The following is a 12,419-nucleotide window of genomic DNA, read 5'->3' on the forward strand; positions in this document are numbered from 1 at the left end:
TCATCAAATCAATAAGTCGTCAAAGTCATAGAGCCGCCCAGCTATATACAAGAAACATGACAGCAGATTAATCCTTCTCACGCAGATAGCAACAAACTAACCTGTGAGATGTGCGACACCCGGGCGTTATTATAACATTATCATGATCGTCGCAATGGCCGCCAACATTATACCCATCGGCCAGAGGCTCGACATGAGCCCCTCCTGTAGAGGTCCAGCTTCATTGCTAACCTCATAGACCACACTGGGTGTCGCCGATTGTTGCGCCCCGGTGGATTCCACCATGACAATAACCAGTCCGTTACTGGTGATCGTCTGCACGGCCTCCGGGGCCGGGGTAGTGGTTGTGTAAGAAGTCACCGTCGTGGTACCGACCCATCCAGTTGGTTGATATACCGTCGGGGGATTGTAACAGTTGTTTTCGCATTGGTCGCAGCATTCCCAGTACACGACCGTCGAAGTAACAGGACAAGGCAACACCGAGGTGACTGTGACGATGACGTTTGCTTGCGTGTAACTTGTCACATAGGTTGTCGAGGGTGTCCAGTATGACCAATACGATGTGGTTGTGGGTGTCCAATATAATGTTGTCGTGGGCGTCCAGTATCCTGAGTCGCTACAACTTGTATTAGGGCGCTGGATAAATCACCAAAGGGAGCAGATGACGTTACTAACTAGGCCAAGGCTTGTCCCAGAAGAGGGCTGATGAATGCGAGAACAGCCCACAGCATATTCCCCGTTTAGGAGATAGCGAGCGAATCGGATAGAAGAAGGATGGCACAGATCGATGAGGGAGACAGTTACAGGTTGGTAGGGATGTAGGACGATGAAAGATTGACAATTAGGAGGGATCGCAAACAACCACCCATGCCCACCTTTTTCATCCCTGGGAAGGGCTCAGCTGGGTGCCACCACTGCCATGACTTGTGAGTTACGTAGTCTCAGAGCTCTAGCAGGAAGCTTTTTTTTTCTCCCGAAGAGCTTTCTAGAGTATCCAAGCTCCAAGCTTCCTAGGTGAGCTCCTCGCAGCTCAAGTTTTGCCGCAGGAGCTTGGTTGCGACGGCAGAAAGCGTCGACCCCGCCATTGGACCCGCTGTTGCAGCAGAAATCTGGGAAGGACGACTGCTCGAGGAGGAACGGTTATCTAAAACACTGATTGCTCGAGAAGCTGAGGGGCAACGAGTTGGCACAGGATTTCTTGGTTTGTGGGCTGAGGCCAATCAACGGCGCAGTTGCGAGCACTGGCGGGCGTGAGGGGTGTGTGGATGCGGAAATGCCTCGCATGAAGTGGGTGCGAAAAGTCTCTTGTTTTCCTGCCAAAGTGGCGTGGAAGGACTGCAGGATGATGTCAAAGCGAGAAAGTCAGTTTCGCAGTTATCCGAGGATGGACAATGGATGCTGATGGTGGAAGAAGAAGTGGGAAGTGGCTCCCACCATGGCGGTGATGGTTCGGCGGGAACACAGGCGAGGCGGGCGGGTGGCGGGGAGAGTTTAACGGCGGCATCCTCCCTAAACCATTTCTACACCAGGTCACCATTCACCCCTAGGTAAGCCCAAATGCTCAATGCTGACTATGTACAACCCACTGCAGGCACGAACTATGAAGCGCTCGCCCCAACAGGAACGTTGACACCGTTGATTCCAGTCGAATCTTCACTCAGCAACCATGTTATCGTCTCGGCCACTCTCTCTGGGTCAAGCAAGATCACTCCGCGCCTGGCCATGTCCGCCTCAGCCTCTTCTTCGTCCTTGTACCATGACAACGCCATCCCCGTCTTCGTTGCGCCTTAGAAAAACGAGTTAGCACACGGGTGGCCGGAGGGGGAATCTGACGTAAAGACTCACTGGGAGAGACAGCGTTTAATCTAATCCCCAACGGTCCCAATTCCTTTGATACCGTGGTCGTCAGACATGCCACGGCGTGCTTCGTCACGCAGTATGACAGGATGGTCGGATCGTGGAATAGACTCGCCGCACTGGCAATGTTGACGATGCTCCGCGGTGCCTTGGGTAACTCCATCATCGCCTTCACCTGCGCCCGCATGCTATACAATATCCCGGTCAAGTTCACGTTCACCACCCGGTTCCAGGTTTCATCCGTTTCGTTCAAGAACAGGGGCGTCTGTTGGTTGGCAGACATGTTGATGACTCCTGCGCAATTCACGGCTCCGTCGAGGCCGTCAAAGGTGTTGACCGTGTCCTTGATCCAAGCATTCACATCCAGGCTCGAAGCGACGTCGACTTTGGTCATGGACACCTGCGTATCAGGGTTGATCGACTGTAGTTTCTTCCTTGCACTGTCGAAAAGGCCAGGGTTGATGTCACCAATAGAGATAGCTCTGGCGTTGAGCCTGGCGAGCCTGCAGCATGTTGCTAACCCAAGACCAGAACTTGCACCTGTCAGGGCAAAAACCTTGCCGGCGATGGAAGCCATTGTGAGGCTCTGCAAGCAAAGGCAACCACGATTGGTCAGATTGGATTCAGGGAGGTGTGGATAACAAAGCCGAGACGTTGAAGGGGGAGGACGAGCATTCGTAGAACACCCACGACATTTATCACCACATAGACACACATCTCATGTACCTCTGCCGAGGAGGGGCTGTTGTGTTGCAGCGCATCCATGCCAGCACATCGGATCTGGTATTGGCCTGGTACCGTTAGCTTCATGCAAGAGGATTTGGGGGTAACAGCGATTCGGCCGAAGAATAGCATTCTCACATGAGGATATACCCAACCAAGTGTCAGGTGTCAGCCGATAATGCGCCTTGGAGGATGCTATCGCGCAAAAGATTCAGAGGAGCTCAGAATGGCGCTTAGAAAAACCCCTCGGCGAAACTGAATCGAGCTTCCAAACACCACACGAAGAAATTCTCAAATTGTCACATTGTATCGGCATTCAATATGCGGCATGCTATCGTCGTCGTGTTTGACATATCATTCCTTCGTATTACCTATGTCACAGAGCACATCATCTCCCTCCAGTTCATCGTTGACCACCCCGCCCAGCACCAGCGCTGCCGGCACCTCCACCCATAAACTGTTGCGCACTGTAGCTGTCAGCAAAAGTCTTCAATATTCTTCGGGATCTACTCACAGGTTTGCGAGTTGAGGGTCCTGCATCATTTGTTGAATTTGGCTCATGTCAGGCATACCACCTCCACCTTCTCGGCGATTGTTCACCAGATTCTGCAATGTCGGGTTGTTCATGATACCACTGAGAGCCTCAGGGTTGCGCATGATGTTCTGCGCCATAGATGCGAACATGGGATTGCTCATTATGCTGGACAGGTCAGGCATACCACCCCCTCCACGACCACCACCACCGAACATTCCTGCTAGACTGGCGAGATCCGGCATTCCGCCTCCACCACGGGTGTCACCCGCAGCATCGTCAACCTCATCTTCAGGTATCTTCTGTTCCTCTGCTTCCATACGAGCCAGTTCCTTCTTTGCAGTCTCCAGACCTTTCCTCATGGCCTCACTGCCTCCATTTCCTTCAAAGTCGATGCCCTGCTGGTAGGCCTCAACACTTCCTTTGGCATCGCCCATGGCGAATCTCGCCAGTCCTAGCCTTGACCAAGCCTTTGTGTATTTGGGATCTGCAGCCACGGCGAGTTCGGCGTCCTTCACTGCGGAAGCATGATCGCCACTTGCAGAATAGGCGGCGGCACGGTTGGAGAGGTAGATAGGATTTGTAGGAGCGAAGGAGATGGCCTGGGTGTATTTTTCAATCGCGGTCTTGTAGTCTTTCTGTTGCATAGCCGCGTTGCCCGCACTCTTGAGCTTCTCTGCTTCGGGGTTTATCGCCTGCGAGGTCGCTGGCTGCGGAGGAGGGGCTTGACTTTCGGTGGGGGGAGCTTTTCCCTGCAGTTTCTCGTAGACCGAGAAGATGTTGAGCAAGGACTGAGAACCGACGGCTTCGGAGACGGCAGCCTTGTCGGAGGGATCGACCTTGAATGCTTCTGCGATGCAGTTGCTGGCAATCTCAATGTTGTCGGCATCGTCGGCCGTGAGAGTGCCATCTTTGAGAGAGGTGGACAGGAAGTCTATTATTGACAGCGCCAGACGCTTTTTGGAGTCGGAGAGAGACTGAGACATGTTAGCAGCCTGTGATCGGAGAGAAGCAGCGAGACATACCATTTTGTTAGATTTGGAGAGCACAATTCAGGAGAAATGAACAAGTGGACAAAGTACGGTAGATGCCTTGGTATCGTGGTATCTTTGGTGCCTTGTCAACAATGAGACCCGAAACTTTCGAATCTCATGGAGCCCTCGAGGCATGTCATGTCCAATGATCGTCATGGTCGCACGGGTCTCGACAATCATTACATGGCTTGGCAGGCACGTGGCCGGCGCCTTCACTCACTCGGCCATTTTCTGACTTTCAACATGTATCAAGCACCGTTCTTCAGCAGTATTTGAGCAAAATATGCGAGTACAACTTTTGTGCCTCCATCGCAGACAATGTGGGAAGCCTCTTTTCTACCGTGCAATGGCGACCCTTCTCTCTTATTTACGATCGCGTCCTGCGCCTTCGTAGAATTCTCGACAAATGCCATTGGGATCGAGGCCATCACATAGCCCAACATGACCCCCATACGAAAGATAGTATCGAGAATGGCCTCAGTATCATCTTTGTTTGTCACGACTTTACGACTTCGAAACCATTGGCGTATGCCACTTGAGGAGAATGGCAACGCGCATTTGCCTATTCATACGGTATGTTAGGGGACAAACATCTGAATCTCTTGAGCCGAACCTTTACCCCCCAAGCGGGAGTGATCCCGAGCAAGTTCAGAGGAATTCTCAGTGGTGTCGAATCACTGCTACCTCCCTTCTATAGGTAGTAGCCACTGTTGGTCGCACCCATATTTCTGTTCTGATATTCAAGCACCTAAAGAGAGGTCTGATGGTGTCAAGGTTGTCAACAACTAGCTTCTGCTAAGAAGATGACTAGCCACAGATGATCGCGTTCTGTCCCAATCCTTCCCCGTTGAGACTATGGTGTTGATACCAATTTACCGTCACGTTTTGCTTGAAAACGTACAACCAGATTTGGTCGGACCACCTACGACCAACGGACAAACTCCGCAATATCGAAAGATTAGTATTACGGGACTAGACATAGCCCCTATTCTTTCAGGACTGGCTCAGCAGAAGGACAAGGAGGTCCACTGCTTCAACTCGAATGAACAGACCATGCGATATGAGCGACGCCGTTAAACACGGACGAGTGCTTGTCTATGACTATCTAGTTCCGAACCCTGACCCTGAAACAATCACTCTTGGAGCTTCTCCACCCCCCTGCTCCGTTATGCGAGTAGATTTTATATCCTACGGCCACGTTAGCAGACTGACCGGTTCGCTCACTCACTCCGCTTTCCCCGTTGAAGTTGGCCACGATCGCCAGAGACGGGCGTGAGTGAATGAACGAATGGCGCATCGTCTGCCAGTCTATCCCTATCCGAATCCTGCAGTCCAGGCCCCTGGGACATCAAACGTCAGGCGCAAAGTAGAGGAGATGGGAGAGCACATTTTCTCTCTGATGCCGTGTGGGGTGGTCGACCAGCCTATCCCGAATTTGGGCTCTGTGACCCGCAACCCCTGGACAAAATCGGAAATGTGCAACTTGAATGGTCCATTCGTGGTTCTTGGAAACATGCTCACTGCTGGTTCTACGACTATCGCGCATGGTTTGCAAGGCCAGTCCACGTCTCGTCATCTTCACTGCTGATATTATACATACACTCCCTCGGTGGGAAATGGCACTCTTTGACCTTGGCAGCGCTGGTTAGATTCCTGCCTTTGAGCGACACGGAACGTATCAGAGATCATCAGTGGGCGGGACTATCAAACCCCTCGCCCTATGGTTCCTGGGTGAGACGTCAGGTTCTTTTGAGACATGCTCATGTCGGAGAGCTGGTACCCGCCGTCCTCATATTTAATGGAAGCGCGCTGTCTTGAGCACCCCCGGTGGAAAATCCAGAATCCCAGGAGTGTTGCGATGATGGCGAACACAACAGCCCCCACGCCGATGGCGGCCTTGGCTCCGATCGAGAGACCGCCAGACGACGACGAGGATGAGTTGGTGGAAGATGTAGATGTTATTGGGAAGGACACGTCGGTGGTGAAGGAGGCGCCCGCGAATGCAACGCCCGAGTCGCTGGCGTTGGGGGCCACGGTGGTGTTGTCAGGATTCAGCACGCTGGCGTATGTCTCAGCCTCGGCTGGTTTGGAAAAGAAGAAGAAAAAAAAAAAAAGAGAGAAAGGTGGCAATTGTCATCTCTTTTTAAGTAAGAACTTACCCGAAAATCGTGTATATTGTGCCCCCCTCAAACACCCAGTTATACTTGCCCACGATCCTGGCACTGTTGACGAACTGGACATCTCCAACGCTGGAGATTACCACTTGTTTCGAGGTCTCGAGCGTCGAGTACTCCCCACGAGGGAGATTACCCTTGGCGTCGGGCGTCAGAACCTCGTCGACGACGTGGTAGGACATGATCCGCCGCAACTCCTCCAGGGTCCAGGTACTCGCGACGGAGCCGATGGCCTGGAACGCGTAGGTGATGGGCAGGAAGACGGTGATGCCGGAGAGGGAGTCGATCGACTTGATCTCGATCGATCCGTTCTTGACGACGTTGACGTTGACGTCCTCCACAACAGCACCACTCGTGTTAGTGGTAGAAAACGGGGAGGGATTCTTGATCAAGACGCTCTGCGCGTATGTCGAACTGAAATTCCGGGGAAGTGCCAGCGCGCGCTGGATGACGTGGATCACGCCGTTACTGCAGCTCGTCACATTTCCCGTTGTGTACGACGTCCTCTGCGCGCCGGACCAGAATGTCGTGGTGCCGCTGAGTAGCGATGTCTGCGCGACCACGAACTCGGTAGACCCGTCGACCTGTAGCATGCTGGGAAGATATCGCGTCCAATTCGTGGGGAAGGTGGGAAATGAGCCGTCGAGGACGTGGTATTGCCAGAACGACTCTGTTGTGATGTTTTCCGCGGTCGCGCTCAACGCGGCATTGTCCGGCGCGAGCAGCGTTATCTGCTCTCTCTCCAGCAGCGACGTAAAGGATGGGAACTCGTCGAGACGGGCGGCCAAGCTGGATAGTTCGGGAGTGCTCTTGATTGTCTCGAGAATGCTCTTCTCCGTCTCCTCAGCGGTGGCGGCGGTGGCGGCGAGTGCACAACACCAGACAAAGATTGCGAGGATGTGTTCAAACATCTTTTTTTGGCACATTCGGTCTGTATTCTTAAGAAATTGGCATTGGGTGGATAGGAGGGATGATAGACAAAGAAGAGGCAAATTGGATGGTTTTGTTGATTAGAGCATAGGCACCTCTGGACTGAGTACAGACGTCAGCCCTGCACCCCGATTAAAGGGCCATTTCGAGATGGAACACACTTTGCGGACTCGTACTTTGCTAGCATCTACCGAGTGAGCAAGATTACTTTCCCCCTATGTGCTCTGCTAAGCCTTGTTAGCTCGAGTCCATGGTCTTGAGAAAACATGCTCATCCAGACCAGACATGCAACCAGCCAGCCAGCCAGCCTCTGGCTAGGGGGCTGTTGTCATCACCGACATAGGCAGGCAGACCAGCTTGAATGATAAGTCGATAGGAGCAGCTGCTTTATGAGAGGGATCAGCACTGAGAAGATGGCCTTTCTTTATTGTCCGGGAGGTTACTTTCGTGGATGGTACCTGGAGAGCCTTGCATCTTGCAACCTGCCAGATAGCGTTAGTATGTCAGTTGAACTTCATAAAGGTGCGTGGCCTATCCGCGATCTAGCATGGGCTTGATAGTTCCGACGGCGGCCATATACCCCTAGACGCATGATTGACACACCTGGCTGAATTAGCCATCATCAGTATTCCGTCAACACTCTCATACTCTCCTCGGACCGAAAAGATTATCCTTGTGTTCTATCGCCTGTATTGACAAGCTCATGAATCCTTGGTTAATAAGCTCGTCCGCAGCAGTGGCGGCTACACCAGTCCTTCATCAACCCTTCTTTTGGCGCCTAACTGAAAAGGCCCAGCACGTCTCGGGGTCATCCCAGCCGGCCGGTGCGGTCCTAGAGGTCGAAGGAGAAAATGCAGGTGCCGTGCTGGCTGCTGGTGTTGGTAGACTCGGCGTGCACATGTTTCGAAGAGGCGCACTTGAGCTGGGGCGTCTGCCTTGGTTGGAGATGGTGACAAGAAAGGTTGATAATAACTGGGACACCAAAGAGAAGGAAAACAAGGGATTAATGCGTTTTATTTCGTGATGCCAAGGCAGCAGGCGACGGACATGCGGCTGCCGCATGGCTTCCTTAAGAACCAAACTCAACGGTGTCATCTTGTCATCTTATACCTGAACTAGAGATATTGTTTGCACCGTCAGCCCAATATCGTCTCATCATACCGTGTCTAGCCAAAACCTTGACCACACAAACTCAGGGCGGCGAACCTCCCCAACCATGGAGAGAAAAAAAAAAGGACTTTGAAACCAAAATATCCTTTTTGGCTGTCAGACCTTGTGAGTCTGATTCCATTCCTGCAGCCAGAGCTTCACCGCCTCGATCTCTCTGTTTTGAGCACTGACCACTACCGCCGGCATGTGAAAGTCCGTCTCGTTGGGCAACAGGCCCGGGAAATCCCATTCGTGGTACCCGCCCTCGATCACAATTTGCGGATTGCTGTCCGTGCCATTGTCCTTGACGCGCGGGTTGGGCTTCCCATCCTCGAGGAACTCGGCCAGTGGCGTGAGCGGTCGATAGTAATCGAGCTGGCCGGTCGAGAGGGCCAGGCGCGGATAGGACATGTTGAAACCGCCGTATTTATTGAACCGCTGGAGCTGTGGGTCGTACGTGATGTTGTAGATGGAGTGACATTGGTTGAGATAGTACTCTAGCGTCAGAGCGCGCGAGATCAGCGGAAGGGCTGTTGGGCGCCCTGGTCTCCCAGGGGTGTATCCAGTGACGAACGATCCGTACTCTGTGCATTCGATCCACTGGAATGCACCGGGACTGTTCAGGGACAGACACTCGCTCACTGTCTTTCCGGCACAGAAATTGTACTTGGTTTGCACGTACGAGAACAAGTTTAGGAGTGGGTAGTAGAGATCCGTCACGTTAGGAGTGGCTGTCTTGTTAGCATATGCGAGGAGAGAATGTGCCGTTGTCTCAAGAGCCGCGCTCGCCACTGTCGCGTTGGCTTTAGAAGTAATGAAGCCGCAGTACGTGCCCGGGCCTGTGGAGGAGCACGAGAAGAATCAGTCCTGGCCACTGGAAGGCTGGATGTTGCGACTGGTGCAGTCAACACTTACCGGTCAGAGGATCCGGTGGGAAATTCCAGAATTGGTCCCAGCCATTCAACGGACCGGTAATAAAATTTGCGAAATCGCGGTATTCCGTGGCGTCGGAAATATTGAAACCACTGAAAAGCTCAGACAAGGCAGTCTTGTTGCCGCTGTCGTAGATGTTGTCCATCAGGTTCGTCAGTTCTTGCTGTCTTTTGACGCATTCCGAAGGCCCGTATCGCCGTATCACGTCAAAATATTGCCAATTGTTCTCGATGGCGACAGTAACTCCGGAAGATGATAGCCCACCCCAAAAGAGGTCGGGATACTGGATACGGGTAAAGGCAGATATCGCGCCACCGTACGATCCTCCCAGGATAATCCATGGGGTTGTAGAGGCGGTGAGGTTCCGATCTTCAAGCCCTGGGAAACTCACTCGTTGGGCAAAGTAGGCAAGATCGGCCATGGCTTGCTCAGTGCTGTGGAAGCGAAGATTTTCAGTTGTATATGGTTGGTCACTGGGAACAACGTCGCCGCCACTGTAGTATCTGTCTCACGGTCAATACCAAAACTCACCTACTCCACCAACATCACTCGCCTTTGAGCCCACAGGACCGCAACCCCTCCCGTGGCGTTGGCAATCTTATGGAGAAGACCTTTCTGGAGCCATTCAAAGTCAACTGTGGCCGAGTCCTCGCCAATGGCCAGGATGATGACTGGGCCTCCGGGAACATAGTTGGTAGTGTCCAGCCAGTAAAACTGTTGAAATGTGGCATTGGTGTGAGGTTCGTATCGAGATTCATTATGGAAGTGATCAATCGGCATGGTAAAGTTGTGGGTGCTGTTCATGGGTTAGGACCAAAGCCACCGAATATGGGCAGTTTGCAGCCAGGAAGCGGCAGGAAAGAAGCAAGACTGTGTCCGAAACCGAGATGTACTGACGGGTAGTCAACTCCCTGCGACTGTCTTTTCCCAAGAGACGTATGTCTCGTCGCCGACACCCTGAATTGCGTTGTCAGCTTCTGCTTGGAGCCGAACTCGCAACGTGACACGACTTACACTGCTACCACAAGGTAGAGAAGGTGTGCTAATCTCGTCAAAATCATGGCTATCTCCGCGGTCGAGCTGTTGTGGGAGCACCTGTATCACGGTTTAGTGCCGAGAGCTGACTGAAAGCCCCCTTTTATACACGCAGAAGATGACGACGTGTGTATGGTCTGTTAGTTAGTCTCGCCAGGGAAACCATCTTCCAATTCGCAGCTAGGGCTGTGCAAGGCTACTGATTTTTCGAGTTCAAGGCTAACTCTCTTCGCCATGGATCAGCAATGGTGCGTGGCCTGTACCAAGGCGAGGTTGGATCTCAGGTGGCCCAAGGTGCGTTATGCAATGGCGACGGAGTTCCAATGCAGAAGCAAGGATGCGCAGGCTTCTGATCCTTCCCCGATCAGCACATTGAGCGTTTCTCCATCCTTTACAACACCCGCAATCCATGTGCCCGGACACGGCGTTGTTGTCGTAGTCGGCTAAATCGGCAGTAATCGGCTACCACAGCATTCGTTTGTGGGCATATGAGTACGTCAGTGCAATGGCTGAATCGATTCCAAGGTAAGACACGGCAGAAGGGCGTGAAAATACAGGTGCCTGACTGGCTTGAGGTGAGTGGACGTTCGATTAAGACTGAGTGTCCAAGGACCGAGTTACTCCAGATTGGGCAATGGGTATCCGTGAGTAATTACCGAGTACAGGTAGTAGTCAATCGGGTCCAGGCGGCGGGACTCTCCCCCGCGGCGTTCAAGGATGAGGCGCAGTGACAAAGACTGACGAATGCCCCCCGAGTACCGAGTTCCTTGTCAATGCAAGTACGGGCTACTCTACTCGGTAGAGGTGTACGCTAGACCCTACGGGGCGCAACCATTCCTACGATGACAAGTCTTGCGCCAGCCGGATGAAGATCATCTTGGCGTTGGCATGTACTTGTAAAGAGTACTGGGAAGGGAGTGGGTGGTGGTGTGAAGGAGTGTTGTAGCTGAATTGGGGCTCTATAATACTCGGTGATAGAACATCTTGTGAAGTCATTGTAAGTCCTAGCGGCTTGGCTTCACAAATCCTCTTTGCCCGTTTCCAGTTCATTCTTATACATGTAAGCAGAAGCCCGGTCTTTCCCAATAAGTTGACAATGGCTATTCATCCCATCCCCGACGTCATCCCCGAGATCCAGAACTGGCTCGACTCCAACTGGGAGAAGATCACCTCATTCTGGCTCCATGCTGATTGGCGAGGTTGGGCTCGATACGACCTTTACGCCCATCTCGCAAAGGGCATGTGCAGACAAGTCAGGCAAGATTATCCCAGGCAGGACTACGTCGTCTCCCACAGTGTGCCCTTATGGGGAGAGAACCAGCCCGACGTGGATCTCACTGTCGGACCTGCTGCCAACCAGAAGGTGAACGATGTGGCGATCTGGATTTGCGCCGCGACGCCAGGGGAGAATGACACCAGTTTTCCCAACTTCGTGGAGAGATTTCAGCGGGAGTGGAAGTTGGTCCAGGACCTGACCAAGGCGCATGGCGGTGGTGAGTGCGAGGGTGGCAAGCTGCTCTTTCTGGGAATTGGGGAGAAGGCATACGATGAGGATGAATTGGATTTCGGTGGTCTGAAGCCAGAGTATTTCGGTTATGGGGGAAGGAATGAATATGAGGCAGCTATCTATGTGTACTATCTGTGGCTCGATCTGCCAGAGACAATGGAGTAGCTACTCCATATCAAAGGTGTATGTTTCGGAGTCGATATACTTTTTTGCTCATCCTTTCGTCTCTTCCATATGCCTTCAGAGCTTTCTCCACGCGGTTGTGGCGGTGCAACGCCTCACCAGCCTCGCGCAGAGCTGGTGGCGGCGTCCTCAGGGGCTGAAACCAAAGCCAATTTCGCCCTTTGTTTCGCGCTTCTCTCGCCTCCCAATTTTGAAACGCGCAATGGTTCAAGCTCCGACAGTTGAGCGTCTCGCCAGTGGCTGTGCCCACCTTTTCTCCTTTATTAGTCGGCCCTTGAGCCTATGTTCAGCGTGACCTCTTCAAGTGAGGTGACCTGCCAACGCCGGCCAAGTCCAAGTAAAGACACATCCCGACTCCGCCG

At 52.7% G+C, this 12,419-nt stretch overlaps 5 protein-coding genes across 5 annotated transcripts; 1 reads left to right on the forward strand and 4 right to left on the reverse strand.

The window, feature by feature from the left end:
- Positions 1–129: 129 nt before the first annotated feature.
- AYO21_01602 (hypothetical protein) lies at positions 130–2,434 on the reverse strand (the record flags this gene model as incomplete). The annotated part of the gene is made up of 3 exons (XM_022651584.1): positions 130–616; positions 1,600–1,786; positions 1,846–2,434. The coding sequence occupies 3 exons, from the start codon at positions 2,432–2,434 to the stop codon at positions 130–132; spliced, it is 1,263 nt and encodes a 420-aa protein (XP_022516097.1).
- Positions 2,435–2,983: 549 nt separating this feature from the next.
- On the reverse strand, positions 2,984–4,098 carry AYO21_01603 (hypothetical protein; the record flags this gene model as incomplete). The annotated part of the gene is made up of 2 exons (XM_022651585.1): positions 2,984–3,047; positions 3,095–4,098. The coding sequence occupies 2 exons, from the start codon at positions 4,096–4,098 to the stop codon at positions 2,984–2,986; spliced, it is 1,068 nt and encodes a 355-aa protein (XP_022516098.1).
- Positions 4,099–5,850: 1,752 nt separating this feature from the next.
- AYO21_01604 (hypothetical protein) lies at positions 5,851–7,231 on the reverse strand (the record flags this gene model as incomplete). Its single annotated transcript, XM_022651586.1, has 2 exons — positions 5,851–6,205; positions 6,306–7,231. 2 exons carry the CDS (start codon positions 7,229–7,231, stop codon positions 5,851–5,853), a joined length of 1,281 nt encoding a protein of 426 aa, XP_022516099.1.
- Positions 7,232–8,516: 1,285 nt separating this feature from the next.
- On the reverse strand, positions 8,517–10,112 carry AYO21_01605 (hypothetical protein; the record flags this gene model as incomplete). The annotated part of the gene is made up of 3 exons (XM_022651587.1): positions 8,517–9,238; positions 9,315–9,835; positions 9,898–10,112. 3 exons carry the CDS (start codon positions 10,110–10,112, stop codon positions 8,517–8,519), a joined length of 1,458 nt encoding a protein of 485 aa, XP_022516100.1.
- A 1,351-nt stretch (positions 10,113–11,463) lies between these two features.
- On the forward strand, positions 11,464–12,039 carry AYO21_01606 (hypothetical protein; the record flags this gene model as incomplete). The annotated part of the gene is made up of 1 exon (XM_022651588.1): positions 11,464–12,039. The coding sequence occupies one exon, from the start codon at positions 11,464–11,466 to the stop codon at positions 12,037–12,039; it is 576 nt and encodes a 191-aa protein (XP_022516101.1).
- Positions 12,040–12,419: the final 380 nt, after the last annotated feature.

This window comes from Fonsecaea monophora, assembly GCF_001642475.1.
Source record: "Fonsecaea monophora strain CBS 269.37 chromosome Unknown Scaff6, whole genome shotgun sequence".
NCBI lineage: Eukaryota > Fungi > Ascomycota > Eurotiomycetes > Chaetothyriales > Herpotrichiellaceae > Fonsecaea > Fonsecaea monophora.